The sequence below is a fragment of the Pleurodeles waltl genome, chromosome 1_2 (assembly GCF_031143425.1).
Source record: "Pleurodeles waltl isolate 20211129_DDA chromosome 1_2, aPleWal1.hap1.20221129, whole genome shotgun sequence".
Classification (NCBI taxonomy): Eukaryota; Metazoa; Chordata; class Amphibia; order Caudata; family Salamandridae; genus Pleurodeles; species Pleurodeles waltl.
This window is the reverse complement of record NC_090437.1, coordinates 982,778,839-982,795,162: the sequence shown is the minus strand read 5'-3', so window position 1 is coordinate 982,795,162 and position 16,324 is coordinate 982,778,839. Positions and strand designations below refer to the sequence as shown.

The 16,324-nt window shown below is 49.7% G+C and overlaps 1 protein-coding gene across 12 annotated transcripts in view; it reads right to left on the bottom strand.

Annotated features, from left to right (window-relative positions):
• FRYL (FRY like transcription coactivator) overlaps positions 1–16,324 on the bottom strand; it is a 1,894,812-nt gene that overhangs the window by 52,152 nt on the left and 1,826,336 nt on the right. For all 12 annotated transcript variants that reach the window (XM_069201557.1, XM_069201569.1, XM_069201550.1 and 9 more), the window contains one exon: positions 7,512–7,622. In XM_069201557.1, the coding sequence (XP_069057658.1) occupies positions 7,512–7,622 (111 nt within the window). The remainder of the gene's footprint in view (positions 1–7,511; positions 7,623–16,324) is intronic.

The following is a 16,324-nucleotide window of genomic DNA, read 5'->3' as shown; positions in this document are numbered from 1 at the left end:
GTGACCTCACCTTTTCTCTGTACAATAGTGTGGGGATCACTTCATTTATCTTGGAGTGCCCTGGGAGCCACAGGCTCCAGGACTCACACCATCTGTCCTGGCTGGTAAACAGTCAGAACAGCCTTTTAGTTATGCCACTGGTCGCAGAAGCCTGGGAGTCCTCCCTGTGGTGTTTGTTCCCTGGATCTCAAGCAGGGGGCATAGGGTGCAGAGGGTGAAGTCTCACGCTTCCGGCAGGAAGAGTGAAGTCCTTAAAAAGTTGCAAGAAGTTGCAATATTGTTGCTGGTTGCTGAGCAGAGCCGCTGCTCATGGGAGTTTCTTGGTCCTTAGGTTCAGGGCAGTCCTCTGAGGCTTCAGAGGTCGCTGGTCCCTGTTGGATGCATCACTGTTGCAGTTTTTCGAGTCAGGAGATAGGCCGGTAGGGCTGGGGCCAAAGCAGCTGTTGTCTTCCGTCGTCTCTACAGGGCTTGCAGGTCAGCAGTCCTTCTTGTTTCAGATTGCAGTATTCTGATTTCCTGGGTTCTCGGGTGCCCCTAAATACTAAATTTAGGGGGGTGTTTAGGCCTGGGAGGGCAGTAGCCAATGGCTACTGTCCTGGAGGGTGGCTACATCCTCTTTGAACCTCCTCCCTGAGGGGAGGGGGGGCACATCCCTATTCCTATTTGGGGAATCCTCCAAACTTAAGATGGAGAATTTCTAAAGGCAGGGGGAACCTCAGCTCAGGATACCTTAGGGGCTGTCCTGACTGGTGGGTGACTCCTCCTTGTTTTTCTCATTATCTCCTCCAGCCTTGCTGCCAAAAGTGGGGGCAGTGGACGTAGAGGCGGGCATCTCCACTAGCTGGGAAGCCCTGTGGCACTCTAACTAAAGGGGTGAGCCTTTGAGGCTCACCGCCAGGTGTTACAGTTCCTGCAGGGGGAGGTGAGAAGCACTACAGGTTTTCTTCCTGGCCGCAGAGTGACAAAGGCACTCTCCCCATGTGGCCAGCAACTCGTCTGGTTGTGGCAGGCCAGCCAGAAACTGGTCAGCCCAACACTAGAAGTCGGATTGGTATTCAAGGGGCATCTCTAAGATGCCCTCTGGGTGCATTTTACAATAAATTCCACACTGGCATCAGTGTGTGTAGTAAAGTACCATCTTGCCTGTCATGTTACCCCCATTTTTTAATTATATGTCAGTTTGTTTTTGCCTGTGTCACTGGGATCCTGCTAGCCAGGACCCCAGTGCTCATAATTGTGGCCTGTATGTGTTCCCTGTGTTGTGCCTAACTGTATCATTGAGGCTCTGTTAACCAGAACCTCAGTGTTTATGCTATCTATGCTTTTAAAATTGTCACTGCAGGCTAGTGACTATTTTCTCCAATTCTTATTGGCATACTGGAACACCCTTATAATTCCCTAGTATATGGTACCTAGGTACCCAGGGTATTGGGACTCCCCTATGGGCTGCAGCATTTCTTTTGCCACCAATAGGGAGCTAAGACAATTCTTACACAGGACTGCCACTGCAGCCTGAGTGAAATAACATCCACGTTATTTCACAGCCATTTTACAATGCACTTAAGTAACTTATAAGTCACCTATATGTCTAACCCTCACTTAGTGAAGGTTAGGTGCAAAGTTACTAAGTGTGAGGGCACCCTGGCACTAGCCAAGGTGCCGCCACATTGTTCAGGGCAATTTCCCAGGACTTTGCGAGTGCGGGGACACCATTACACGCGTGAACTACATATAGGTCAATACCTATGTGTAGCTTCACAATGGTAACTCCGAACATGGCCATGTAACATGTCTAAGATCATGGAATTGACCCCCCAAACCAAATCTGGTATTGGGGTGCCAATCCCATGCATCCCCGGGGCTCCAGCATGGACCCCGGGTACTGCCAAACTAGCTCTCTGGGGTTTTCCCTGCAGCTACCGCTGCTGCCAACCCTCAGACAGGTTTCTGCCCCCCTGGAGCCTGGGCAGCCCAGTCCCAGGAAGGCAGAACAAAGGATTTCCTCTGAGAGAGGGTGTTACACCCTTTCCCTTTGGAAACAGGTGTTAAGGGCCTGAGAGGAGTAGCCTCTCCTGGCCTCTGGAAATTCTTTGAAGGGCACAGATGGTGCCCTCCTTGCATAAACCAGTCTACACCGGTTCAGGGATCCCCCAGCCCCTGCTCTGGCGCGAAACTGGACAAATATAAGGGGAGTGACCACTCCCCTGTCCATCACCACCCCAGGGGTGGTGCCCAGAGCTCCTCCAATGTGTCCCAGACCTCTGCCATCTTGGATGCAGAGGTGTGAGGGCACAATGGAGACCTCTGAGTGGCCAGTGCCAGCAGGTGACGTCAGAGACCCCTCCTGATAGACTCTTACCTGGTTAGGGAGCCAATCCTCTTCTGAGTGCTATTTAGGGTCTCTTCTGTGGGTTTCTCTTCAGATAATGAATGCAAGAGCTCACCAGAGTTCCTCTGCACTTCGCTCCAACTTCTGCCAATGATCTACCGCTGACTGCTCCAGGACGCCTGCAAAACTGCAACAAAGTAGCAAGATGACTACCAGCAACATTGTAGCACCTAATCCTGCCAGCTTTCTCGACTGTTTCCTGGTGGTGCATGCTCTGAGGGCTGTCTGCCTTCACCCTGCACTGGAAGCCAAGAAGAAATCTCTCGTGGGTCGACGGAATGTTCCCCCTGCTAACGCAGGCACCAAACTTCTGCATCACCGGTCCTCTGGGTCCCCTCATCTTGATGAGCATGGTCCCTGGAACACAGGAGCTGGAACCAAGTGACCCCCGACAGTCCAGTGGTCCTTCTGTCCAAATTTGGTGAAGGTAAGTCCTTGCCTCCCCATGACAGACAGTAATCCTGTGTACTGTGTGATCTGCAGCTGCTAGGGCTTCTGTGCACTTTTGCAAGACTTCCTTCGTGCACAGCCCAGGTCCCCAGCACTCCGTCCTGCATTGCACAACTCGCTGAGTTGACCTCTGGCTTCGTGGGACCCTCTTTTGTTGTGTTGAGACTACCGCTGTGCTCAAATTTCTTGAACGCCTGTTCAAGTGCTTCTGCGGGAGCTGCCTGCTTCTGTGTGGGCTCTGAGTTTCTGAGTGCCCCTTCTGTCTCCTCCTCCAAGGGGCGACCTCCTGGTCCTTCCTGGGCCCTGGCAGCACCCATAATCTTCAACCGCGACTCTTGCAGCTAGCAAGGCTCGTTTGTGGTCTTTCTGCGTGGAAACAACTCTGCATCCTCCAGCACACCGTGGGACATCTTCTGACCAAAGGAGAAGTTCCTGGCACCTTCCGTTGTTGCAGAATCTTCGGCTTCCTCCACCCGAAGGCAGCCCTTTTGCACCTTTATCCGGGGTTTAGTGGGCTCCTGCCCCCCCTAAACACTTGTGTGACTCTTTGACTTGGTCCCCTTCTTTTACAGGTCCTCTGGTCCAGGAATCCGTCTTCAGTGCTTTGCAGTCAGTTGTGGTCTTTGCAGAATCCCCTATCTCGACTCACTGTCTTTCTGGGGTAGTAGGGTAACTTTACTCCTACTTTTTAGGGTCTTGGGGTGGGGTATCTTGGACACCCTTAGTGTTTTCTTACACTCCCATGTCAGGGGCTGAGGAGTCGTTCCACCAGTTTTCGGTAAGGAAGGCTATGTCTGGGGCGGTGGTGTCGAGCAGGTCCCAGAGCTCGATGGCGTGCTTTTGTGCGGAGCGTGTGTTGAGGAGTATGCAGTGGAGGTGGTTGGTGTTGGTTGTTGCAGGCTTCCTTGTTCTGTTGCAGGTGAAGTTGCAGGCGCGGCAGGAGAAGGGACCTTTGGTGTTCTTCGGTGTGGCCTGGAAGCAAGCTGTGGAGGGACGAGGGTTGAGGGGGAAAAGAGAGCTGGCGGAGTAGTGACGTCTGGTGGTGCGGGGGCGTGGGGGGTGGGGGGGGGAGTGGCGCTGGGCGCGGATGGGCTTTCCACTGGCGCGCCCGCTGCACGGATGCGCAGCGCCAGCCATTAAGAAGGGAGGGGGGAGCAGCTGGGAGGCGGGAGGGAGCGGCGAATGGGGGCGCGAGGGGGGCGGGGCCGCAGGGAGGCAGCGGCAGGGGAAGCGGCAAGGGGGAGCGCCCAAGGGGCGAAAAAAGTCAGAAAAAAGGCACAAATTAGAAGAAAAAGCACAAAGGCAAATCACAAAATATGGAATACAGTCACAAATACGGCAAACGGCACAATGCACAAGCGGAATGCACAAATGGGGGCAAGAGCGCAAGGAGGCAAGGCGCAGAAAGACAAAATACACTCACAAATATGGTAAATGGCACAAGCACAGGCGGAATACAGCAATCTGAAAAAAGGCACAAATGGGGGCAAGAGCGCAAGGGGGCAAGGCGCAGAAAAAACAAAATACACTCACAGATACGGCAAAAACGGCACAGAGCACACAGGTCTAGCGACGCTTATCAGAAGCCCACTAGACACCAGGGATGAGGCGCAGGAGGATGCCTGCGGGTGGAGGAGGGCCTCGAACACGCTACCAGCAGCATGGGTGGGGGTCAGGGACACGGAGACAGCAAGGTGGTGCTGCGGACGTGGGGGGGCGAGCTCTAGACCAAAAACAGGTCAGAGGTCGCTCATCGGAGCTGTTTTGGACACAGTGCAGTTTCGGGCCTATCCTCCTTAGCGGCGAGTCCAGGATATACAGGTTATGATACCACTGTTTCAGCCTCTGTCCTGGGTTTCGGTGAGAATGACTCTGAGGCTGCTGGGTCTCATGGCTTCCTGCATCCTGCTGGTCACACATGACAGACGGCATATGCGGGCTCTGCAGTGGGACCTGAAGTTCCAGAGGGCGCAGCATCAGGGGAATCTCTCTGACATGATCCAGATCTCGGAGGGAATTGCACAAGATCTCCAGTGGTGGCTTTCGAACTGCAATCGGGTCAAAGGCAGATCCCTATCCCTTCCCCAAAGAGATCTGATAGTAGAGACAGATGCATCACTCCTGGAATGGGCAGAGTCCGGAATCCTCATCAATCTTCTGTAGGTCAGGGTGATGAGGCTTGCATCGAAAGCATTCCTTCCCTCTCTCCAATGGAAAATGGTGCAGGTGTTCACGGACAATACTAGTCATGTGGTAGTGCAACAAACAGGGCGGAGAGGGGTTTGTGGACCTTTTGTCAAGAGGCTCTGCGCCTCTGGACATGGCTGGAACGTTAGCGCATATCCCTGGTTGTTCAACATCTGGCAGGCTCTCTGAACACCAGAGCAGACGAACTCAGCCGTCGATCACGAATGGCGTCTACATCCAGAGGTGGTGCAAGGTCTCTTTCAGCAGTAGGGAGAGGCGTGGTTAGATATCTTTTAACCTCCGCAGAGAACACACAACAGCTGTTTTGTGCGTTGGAGTTTCCAAGGCGGCACTTACTCAGTGATGCTTTTCGTCGCCAGTGGAACTTAGGCCTTCTTTCCTCACATACCACTTTTGCCCAGAATTCTGAAGAAGATCAAGAACGATCAGGCCCAAGTCATTTTGTGGCTCCAGACTGGGCATTAAGAGTATGGTATCCTGAGCTTATCAGCATGGCATTCCATCCTCCAATCAGACTGCCCCATTGGGAGAATCTTCTATTGCAGCAGCAGAAGACGGTTCTCCACCCGAACCTGTCCTGTCTCCACCACCTTGCGTGGAGACTGAGCAGCAGCAGTTGACAGCTTTTGAAGTTCCGGCTGAAGTCTGCAATGTAATCTTGGCAGCCAGGCATCCCACCACCAAAACGATGTATGCCTGTTGTTGGAACAAATTTGTGGCATGGTGTACCAACAATTCAGTTGATCCCCATTTCTGTACTTTTGTCTGATGTTTTACTGTTCATCTTCTCTCCTGTCCATCAGGGCTCTGCTTTGGCACCCTTAAATGCTACCTGTCTGATCGCTCTGCCTTCTGCAGACTGCTAGATCAATCATCTTGTTCAAATCTCCCATCTTTGGGAGGTTTCTTAAGGGACTCACTCACATTTATCCTTCTACCCCGTTCATAATGCTGCAGTGGGATTTGAACCTGTTACTTACATACCTTATATGTGCTCCTTTTGAGTCACTTCATAAATGTCCCTTGCAGCATCTCACTCTAAAGACAATCTTTCTAATTGCCATCACCTCTGCTCTCAGAGTGAGTGAGCTCCATGCTCTTTCTTCAAAGCAACCATTTCTCACTATCCATCTTGACAAAGTGGTGCTTTGTAGCAGGGTCTCTTTTCTCCCTAACGAGGTCACGCCCTTTCATGTAGTTCCAATCCATCACTTTGCCTACTTTTTATGCACTCCCACATCCTTCTCATGAAGAGGAGAGACTCCACCGCCTGGATCCAAAAAGAGAGTTGGAGTTCTTCCTCAATCGTACCAAAGACTTGGAATGGATGATCAACCTTTTGTTGGTTATATGGGTGCGAAGAAAGGGCTGACAGCGCAGAAGCGGACCTTCTCTCAATGAGTTGTCCTCTGTATCAAGATGTGCTACACTTTGGGGAAAAAAGCAACCCCCTGAGGACTTGCGTGTTCATTCCACCAGATCAAATGCTGTAACCACTGCATTGGCATGCGGACTTCTGGTCTTTCTCCAGGCAGCAACGTGGGAGTCTCTGCACACATTCACAAAACACTGCTGCCTGGACAGTCAGGTACGCAGACACAGCTACTTTGGCTGTTCAAACCTATAGGACTTTTTAGTATGATCTTGGTTTGCAGTCCACCACCGAGGATGGTATTGCTTGGGTATCTATTCTAAAGTAAGTAATCCGCAACTAGAAGTCTATCAGATTAACAAGTAACCTACCTTTGGTAACAAATTATCTAATAGAGACATTCTAGCTGCAGATTCCTTACCAACCCCACCCATCCTCCCAGCTTGCAAACTGATTGTAGGGACAGGGATTCCCTTTTCAGGGCCCTAATTTTGGCACAACAATATCAGTGTTCTTCCTGGCACTCCGCTACTAGTGTGGAAAGTTGCAAAATGAAACAGACGTCAGAGCCGATGGGGTGGCGCCTATATACGGCCGCAATGTCATCACGGCTAACACAACGTCAACAACGCATGCAGAGTCGACTGACACCACCTGACGGTATGGAAGGGAACTGCTCGAAGAAAAATCTCAAGATCCAATCTGATGCCTGGGGGATATTCTAAGGTAAGGAATCTGCAACTAGAATATGTCTCTACCAGATAATTTGTTTCCGGAGCTAAGTAACTTGTTCGTATGGGGGCCACTTAATGAAAAGAATCAACAAGTCAGAAACATGTAGCAATTTATTTTCCCTCTTTATGAGTGTTTCTGTCTTTTCTTCCCAGGTCTGGTCAGTTATAATTTCTGTCAAAACTCTGGTGTTGTATTATTATTTTTCGAAATTGTGGTGCTCATTTCACTTATACACTATGTTCTGATGCTGGTTATATTAATGTTTTTCAAACTTCATATTTTATCAAGAAAAAAAGTCCAACAATTTTTGCCTGTGTAATAAATCAAACGTCAACCGATGTTTTAATTTTCCATTACCTCTGCCTCCTTTTTGATAGTGTCAACTTGATTGGTAAGTTTACAGTAAGCCTGAAACAGAAGCAGTAACTGAAAATGTAATTTGTAGAGCCTCCGACACAACTCCAGCTCCTAAAAACAAACAGGAATATTAATGTTATGTCTGACTCAAACAAATGGACAACACAAGACAGTTACTCAAAAACAAAGTCCAGTAGTTGCTCTAGTATGGCATTAGCAATGAAAACTGTGAAACTGAACAACAGCAAGATAGTTAAGATTTTCACTAGCTAATACAATGAGATTATAAAGAAGTGGAGGGATGTAGAATAATCATTTGCACTGACATTACAGAAAAAGTTACTTACCGTCAGTAAACATATTTCTGGTGGATACTCTGCCTGCAAATTCCTCACCACTGAATATCTCAAGTGCCTGGTTCCGGAAACTTCTGACTTAGCTCTTCAGTGCTGGTAGGTGGTGCTGGAAAAGACTTGCTGCAGAGGGGTTGTGGTGATGTCGCTAGTCCATCAACGTTAGTTCTCATTTCTTTAACTGTGTATCTTGAGGCTGGGACAAGAATAACGTTTTGTACTAAAAGAGGTGCTCCGCAACAAACTAAGTTGGCTTCTTTTTATAAGACCTATGAATTTCCTTCAGAAAGTGGAGGGTGTGTTCAGTGAGGAATCTGTCTGTAAATAGAATCCAGCAGTAGTGGAAGGACGCCTGGCTCCCAAAACGACATCAAAAGTAAGTAACTTTCTTCCAATGGATACTTCTACCTGCAGTTGCCTCATCTTTGAATAGGATCCCGAACAACACTCCTGTGAGGAGGTGCCTTTTTTGTATGGTCACACATAAAGTTATGGACAGATGCTGCTGTTTTTTTGACTGAGTGCACTAAAGCCTGCTAACAAGACCACAGTGCCAATGCCCGGAGGTTAAAATGTGTATGTTTGACTGGCTTATACCCAACTGGCATACGTTAACTTACTTATAAGGTTCTAGTATATGGTACCCACATTACCCTAGGCCTATAAATTATAGAGTCACACCAGGGATTGCAGCACTGTTTGTTCCACTCTGGGTGTGACTAAGTCTTTTATTCTTGTTCACAGCTGCACCAAAGGTTTGTCCCTGAAACAGATTTTTAGCTACTTGGGGAGATGTGTAAATGACTTCAAGGAAAGGATACAATAGAAGCCTGCGTGGGTGAGAGGTGTTTTCTCTCCCTGGCAGGAAGCCACACGGGTGTTGACCCAAAAGTTGAGCTTCAAAGGAGAAACCACTATTGAATGGCAAATGGTACACTTGGGAGATGGGCTGCTCTATTGTTTATGACAGGCTGACACTGGACAGAGAGAGAGGAAACCAGTTGTCTAATTGGTTTTACAGGGGCGTGTAGCCCCCCTGGTAGCCAGACATCTGGGTTAAGCTAGGGAGCTCTGAATGCCGAGAGATGGGTTCTGCTATGTTGTGAGTGGACAGAAAACAAGTTACGTACCTTCGATAACGCCTTATATGGTAGAGACTTTATCTAGTCACAGATTCCTTACCTTAGAATTTCACCAGGCATCAGACTGGTCCGGAAGACATTTTGTGAGCAGCCCCCCTGCACACCGGTAGGTAGCATCGTTTGGCTCTGCGAGCGCCGTCGGCACCAGAAGTGGCATCCACAGCACCTATATAAGCGCACTGACATCTGTTTCTTATCACGACTTTCCATCCCAGAAGCGCAGAGCCATAAAGAACACTGACCACTTGTGTGGAGAACTAGGGCCCTGAACAGGAGCACTCCTGTCCCTAGAAATTCATTTGCAGAGTAAGGAGGATCAGTGGATCATAAGTAAACTGTAGCTAAATATAGTCTCTGCTAGTTGAGGCGTTGGCAAGTATAGAGACTTCTACCCGTAGAGGCCTTACCTTAGAATAGATATCCAGGCAATACCAGTAGGAAAGTACCCTTTGTTTTTTTTTTTGCGTGGTTACCCACACTTTTAGCCTCCTATCAGTATGCTCAGACTTTTTTCCACTGGGATTCTGCTAACCAGGACCCCGTGATTGTGCTATCGCCCTCTAAATTTGGCTGCCTAAGACTTTCTGTGCACTCCACAATTGGCATACTGGTGCCCCCTTGTAGGAAGCTGGCCTGGTGTGTGGTGAGCACTTACGGTGTTATCACCTTATACCAGGTATCCCTATCAGTGAAGTGTAGGCAGTGTCTAGGAAGCCAGGGATCTCTAGAGGTAGCTGAGGATGAGCAGCCAAGGCTTATCTAGAAGACATCCAAAGCTTATGCAATACCACTATAGCCACACAGCACTCTCACACATTAAATAACCACATAAAGTACCTTTATTTTTGGTGCACTATTATAGTAACACAAATATTAGAATACTGAATAGGCAATCCTCCAACTGGAGGTAAACACGATTATATACACATTAGCAATCAGTAAAAGCATAGAAAGCAATAGGCATTGGCAAAAGGAAGGGGACCAAATCCAGTTGGTGATGGAGCGTCCGGTTGTGGCAGGAGCCACTACCCACTGTTCTGTGGATGCAGGACCAGGTCGACGGTGGACAAAGAAGGTCAGCAGTGCAGCAAAGGAGATGGAGAGAAGTCCCAGAAGTGATGCAAGTGATGTCCCACGTCGGTGGTCGCGATGCAGTCATTTAGAGGTGCTAGAAAACCACCAACAAGCCTTGGCAAATGCAAGAGACGTAGAAGGTTTGCAAGGCTGAAGAGGACCAGCAAGGGGAGTCCGAGGAGACCCTCAGCAGCTGGGAGAGTCACAAGACGAGTATGCAGCCCCCACAGGCAAACCACTGGCAGCAGGCACAGGAGTCATAGTGAGTCCCACTCAGCACACCTGAAGAGGAGTCCCATGTCACTGGAGCAGCAGGCTGTGCTTTGCAGGAGGAGGGCTGGAGGCCGGGGCTACACGGAGCCTATAGATCTCCTGGAGGAGGAACAAACAAGACTCGGTAGCTGCAAGGGTCGCAGTGCACAGGAGTACTGTCCTGTAAGGAGAGGCAAGGGCGTACCATCTCCCAAGTGGGATAGCTACAGAAGGCTGGCCTGGTTTGTAGTGGGTATCTAAGGTACTTACACCTTATACCAGGTCCAGTTAGCCCTTATTAGTGAAATGCAGACAGTGTGTAGAAGCCAGGCTCTGTAGGGGTAGCTGTAGCTGAGCAACCAAGGTTTATCTAGGAGACATGCAAAGCTCATGCAATACCACTGTAGTCACACATGAAAGAAAATACGCAGTGTTACAAAAATAAAGGTACTTTATTTCGGTGACACAAATGCCAAAAATACCTCAGAGACCATACTTCCTTAGGAGGTTAGTAATACACAAATTATGTACACTAGTATGCAGAAACAGATGTAAAAACAGTTAGAAAACAGTGCAAATAGTAAAAATCACAATAGTTAGAAATGGACCTAGGGGGAACAAACCATTCACTAAGAAAGTGGAATTCGAATGTCTGTTTCCCACCTAGGCAAATGTAGTGTGTAGAGGGGGGCTGGGAGTATTAGAAAGCACCAAAAGAAAGAAACAGAACCCAGCCGGGAGCCCAGGAAAGCAGGAGTAAATCACAGTAACATTCATAGAACACACAAGATTACAAAAAAGAAGATACTGTAAGAACCAGAATAGACTGCAAGACACCAACAGTGGGGGGACCAAGTCCAAGAAGCACAGAAGAGTCCAGGGAGAATAGGAGCCCCTGCTAACCCGGATGAAGGTGCAAAAGAAGAATCCCTGGTGAAGAACAGTCAGTACTGCACCCAAGAAGACGGATACGGGTTCCTGGTTGGTGCAGATGTTGTCCCACGCCAGATGGATGATTGCAGTCCGATTTGCATCGCTGGATTCCACCAACAAGCCTTGGTACATGCAAAGCTCGTGGTTAGCGGGAAATGGTATTGCCTGGGATCAGGAGGGACCTGGTGGACTATATCCAGGAGGGAAGAGTCAGGGGAGTCTCTCAGCAACTCAGAGAGCCCTCAGAAGACCAGGCAGTGCGCACAGGAGTCCCAAAGCACAGGGGGACAAAGAAGGTGCGAAAGGAGGCGCACACAGCACCACAACAAAGCAAACAAAGGGTCCCATGCCGTCGGAGAACCACACGTAAAATGGCAACCCCGCATAAGGGGTGACTTACACTAACATGGTGCAGTGACCTATAGTGTAAGGAAATGCCTCCTTGGCATTGTTACCCCCTGACTTTTTGCCTTTGGTGATGCTAAGTTTTGATTGAATGTGTGCTGGGACCCTGCTAACCATGCCCCAGCACCAGTGTTCTTTCCCTAAACTGTACCTTTGCTTCCACAATTGGCACAGCCCTGGCACTCAGGTAAGTCCCTTGTAACTTGTACCCCTGGTACCAACGGCCCTGATGCCAGGGAAGGTCTCTAAGGGCTGCAGCATGACTTATGCCACCCTGGGGACTCCTCACTCAGCACATGCACACTGCCTCACAGCTTGTGTGTGCTGGTGGGGAGAAAATGACTAAGTCGACATGGCACTCCCCTCAGAGTGCCATGCCAACCTCACACTGCCTGTGGCATAGGTAAGTCACCCCTCTAGCAGGTCTTACAGCCCTAAGGCAGGGTGCACTATACCACAGTTGAGGGCATATGTGCATGAGCACTAAGCCCCTACAGAGCCTAAGAAAAACCTTAGACATTGTAAGTGCAGAGTAACCATAAGAGTATATGGTCTGGGAGTTTGTCAAACACTAACTCCACAGTTCCATAATGGCTACACTGAAATCTGGGAAGTTTGATATCAAACTTCTCAGCACAATAAATGCACACTGATACCAGTGTGCAATTTATTTTAACATGCACCCAGAGGGCATCTTAGAGATGCCCCCTGAATACCAATCCAAATTCTAGTGTGGGGCTGACCAGTTTCTGCCAGCCTGCCACAACCAGACGAGTTGCTGGACACATGGGTAGAGTGCCTTTGTCACTCTGCGGCCAGGAACAAAGCCTGAACTAGGTGGAGGTGCTTCACACCTCCCCCTGCAGGAAATGTAACACCTGGAGGTGAGCCTCAAAGGCTCACCCCCCTTTGTTACAGCGCCACAGGGCATCCCAGCTAGTGGAGATGCCCGCCCCTCCGGCCACTGCCCCCACTTTTGGCGGCAAGGCTGGAGGAGACAATTAGAAAAACAAGGAGGAGTCACCCACCAGTCAGGACAGCCCCTAAGGTGCCCTGAGCTGAGGTGACCCCTGCCTTTAGAAATCCTCCACCTTAGTTTTGGAGGATTCCCCCAATAGGATTAGGGATGTGCCCCCCTCCCCACAGGGAGGAGGCACAAAGAGGGTGTAGCCACCTTCCAGGACAGTAGCCATTGGCTACTGCCCTCCCAGACCTAAACAACCCCCTAAATTGAGTATTTAGGGGCACCTAGAACCCAGGAAATCAGATTCCTGCAACCTGAACTACAAAGAAAGACTGCTGACCTACAAGTCTGCAGAGACGACAGACGACGACAGCTGCTTTAGCCCCAGCCCTACAGGCCTGTCTCCTGAGTCGAAAACCTGCAACCAGCGATGCATCCAACAGGGACCAGCGACCTCTGAGGCCTCAGAGAACTGCCCTGACCCCCAGGAACAAGAAACTCCCGTGAGCAGCGGCTCTGCTCAACAACAGCAACATCTTTGCAACAAAGAAGCAACTTTTAAAGAACTCACTCTTTCCGACGGAAGCGTGAGACTTCACACTCTGCACCTGACATCCCCGGCTCAAGATCCAGAGGACCAACACCACAGGGAGGACTCCCCGGCGACTGCGACCCCGCGAGTAGTCCGAGACGACCCCCCATGGAGCACCACAGCGACACCTGCAGAGAGAATCCAGAGGCTCCCCTGACCGCGACTGCCTGTAACAAGGGACCCGACGCCTGGACCAACCACTGCAGCCAAAGCCCCCAGGACCTGAAGGAACCGAACCTCAGTGCAGGAATGACCCCCAGGCGACCCTCTGCCTAGCCCATGTCGTGGCTGTCCTGAGACGCCCCCCAACTGTGCCTACCTGCACTGCAAGAGTGACCCCCCGGTCCCTCCATTGAAACCTATACAAAACCCGACGCCTGCTTTGCACACTGCACCCGGCCGCCCCGGTGTCGCTCAGGGTGTGTTTTGTATGCCTACTTGTGTCCCCCCCAGTGCTTTACAGAACTCCCCTGGTCTGCCCCTGAGGACGTGGGTACTTACCTGCTGGCAGACTGGAACCTGAGCACCCCTGTTCTACATAGGCGCCTATGTGTTTTGGGCACCTCTTTGACCTCTGCACCTGACCTGCCCTGAGCTGCTGGTGTGGTAACTTTGGGGTTGCCCTGAACCCCCAATGGTGGGCTGCCTATGCCCAGGAACTGAGACTTAAGTGTCTTACTTAACTCACAATCTAACCAATACTTACCTCCCCCAGGAACTGTTGATTTTTGCACTGTCTACATTTAAAATAGCTTATTGCCATTTTACACTGTATATGTTATTGCTCTAATTCAAAGTTCCTAACTTACCTGTGTGGAGTACCTTGCATTTTATGTATTTACTTCAAATCTTGAACTTGTGGTTCTAAAAATAAATTAAGAAAATATATTTTTCTATATAGTGTGTGTTCCTCATTTATTTCCTGTGTGTGTACAACAAATGTTTAACAATACCCTCTGATAAGCCTACTGCTCGACCACACTACCACAAAATAGAGCATTAGAATTATCTAATTTTGCCACTATCTTCCCTCCAAGGGAAACCCTTGGACTCTGTCCACACTATCTCTTACTTTGAGATAGTACATACAGAGCCAACTTCCTACATATAGTGAAAGGGTGCATGCACCTTTTCACGCAGGCTGCAATGGCAGGCCTGCAGACACATTTTGCATAGGCTCCCATCGGTGGCACATACCTTCTGTAGCCCCTGGGGAACCACTGGTGTCAAAATGCCCTGGGTGCCTGAGTGCCATATACTAGGTGTAGGAAGCTGGCTCTGTATATACCATATCAAACTGAGATATAGCGTGCACAGAGTCCAGGGGTTTCCCAGAGGCTTAACAGAGGCTAAAGAGTAGATACTACTAATACTCTCCTTTATGGTAGTGTGGTGCAGCAGTTAGGCTTATCAGAGGGTACTGCAAAGCACTTGTACACACGTAGGCAATAAAGTGAAGCACACACTCAATAACTAACTCAAAAGCCAATGGTTTTTATGTGCAAAAATATATTTTGCTACTTTATTTCTAGAACCACAAGATTCATGTTACAGGTAAGTACCCTAGCAAGTAAGTATCCAACATATGTATCAATACCACTTTGTTTCCATTTGGCAATTTAAATAGTTTTCAAATAAACAGTAATAATATGTTTTAAAAGTTGACAGTGCAATTTTCAGAAACAGTTCTAGCTAAGAAAAGTTAGTACAGTTTTGAGGTAACTACAGGATTTACAGTTACATAACCCCAAACACCTACCACCAGCAGCACGAGGCCAGCCAGGTGCAGAGGTCAAAGTTGAGGTTGATTTAACATGGGCGCTTATGAAGACTAGGGGAACTCTGAATTAGGCCTGCTTGCAGGTAAGTGCGTGCGTCTTCGGAGGGAAGACCTGGGGGTTTGTTTAGGAGGAGCACCAGGGGTGGGTGGGTGGGTGTGGGTGGCACAGGTCCAAATGCTTTCCTATAAGAGGGCCCCAGTGACCAAAAAGGTGCTGCAGGTGAAGGCCAGGGTGTTGGTTCCAGCAAACCAAAGGTCGGACTTCCCAAGGTCAGGGGGTTGCAGGTGCAAGGGTACCTTTTGGTATCAGGAATCTTCGTCCGGTTCTGTCTCGGTCAAGGGGGTCCTCTGGATTCAGGCTGCAGGCGTCATCGTGGTGGACAGGAGGGGTTAACCCAGGGTGGGCACTTGCTCAGAATCGTCTGGGGACCAGCTCTAGTTGGTTGGGCCAAATGAGCACAGGCCATGGGCATCAGGTGCAGAGTAGGCAGGACTCAGGGATTCAGGGAGGTTCTGGAGTCCTTGAATGGAATTTCTTCTTGGACAGAGCCACTGTCCTCAGGAGTTCTTTGTCCTCTGGTGTACAGGCGGTGTTCTGAAGGCTTTTCTGAGGTCACTGGTCCTGCAGGATGCGTCACATTCTTTTTGCAGGACTTTTGAAGCTGGAGACAGGCTGGTAGGGCTGGGGCCACGTCAGTTTGCATCTTCAGTTTCTCTTCTGGGGGTCAGCTTAGCGGTCTTTTTTTTTCTTCTTGTGAGGTCACCAGGAATCGCACGAGCTAGGTTCAGAGGAGCCCTTAAATCCTGGATTTAGGGGCATTACAGGGGTCAGAGGGCAGTAGCCAATGACTACTGTCCATGAGGGTGGCTGCACCCTTGTGTCCACTCTCTTTGGGGAGGGGGTCAGAGACCTAACCCTATTGGGCCCTGTCCTCCAAACCAAGATGGAGGATTTTGCAAGGAGGGGGGTCACCTCAGCTCTGGGCACCTTATGGGTGGGTCCCAGCTGAGTTGGTCACCCCTCCTTGTTTTTACCAATTTTCCAGCTGGGATGGGCATCTCCACTAGCTGGAGTGCACTGGGGCACTGGAACAAGAGGCCTTAGCCTTTGAGGTTCACCACCAGGAGTTACAGTTCCTGCAAAAGGGGGAGAGGGAAGGTTGGGGGAAGATGTGTGAAGCACCTCCACCCAATGCAGGCTTTGCTTCTGGCCCACAGAGAGCACAAAGCCTCTCATCTGATGTGGTCCGAAACTCGTCTGGAAGTGGCAGTTTGGCTAACATGCAGGGGGCATCTTTAAGATGCCCCCTGTGTGCAT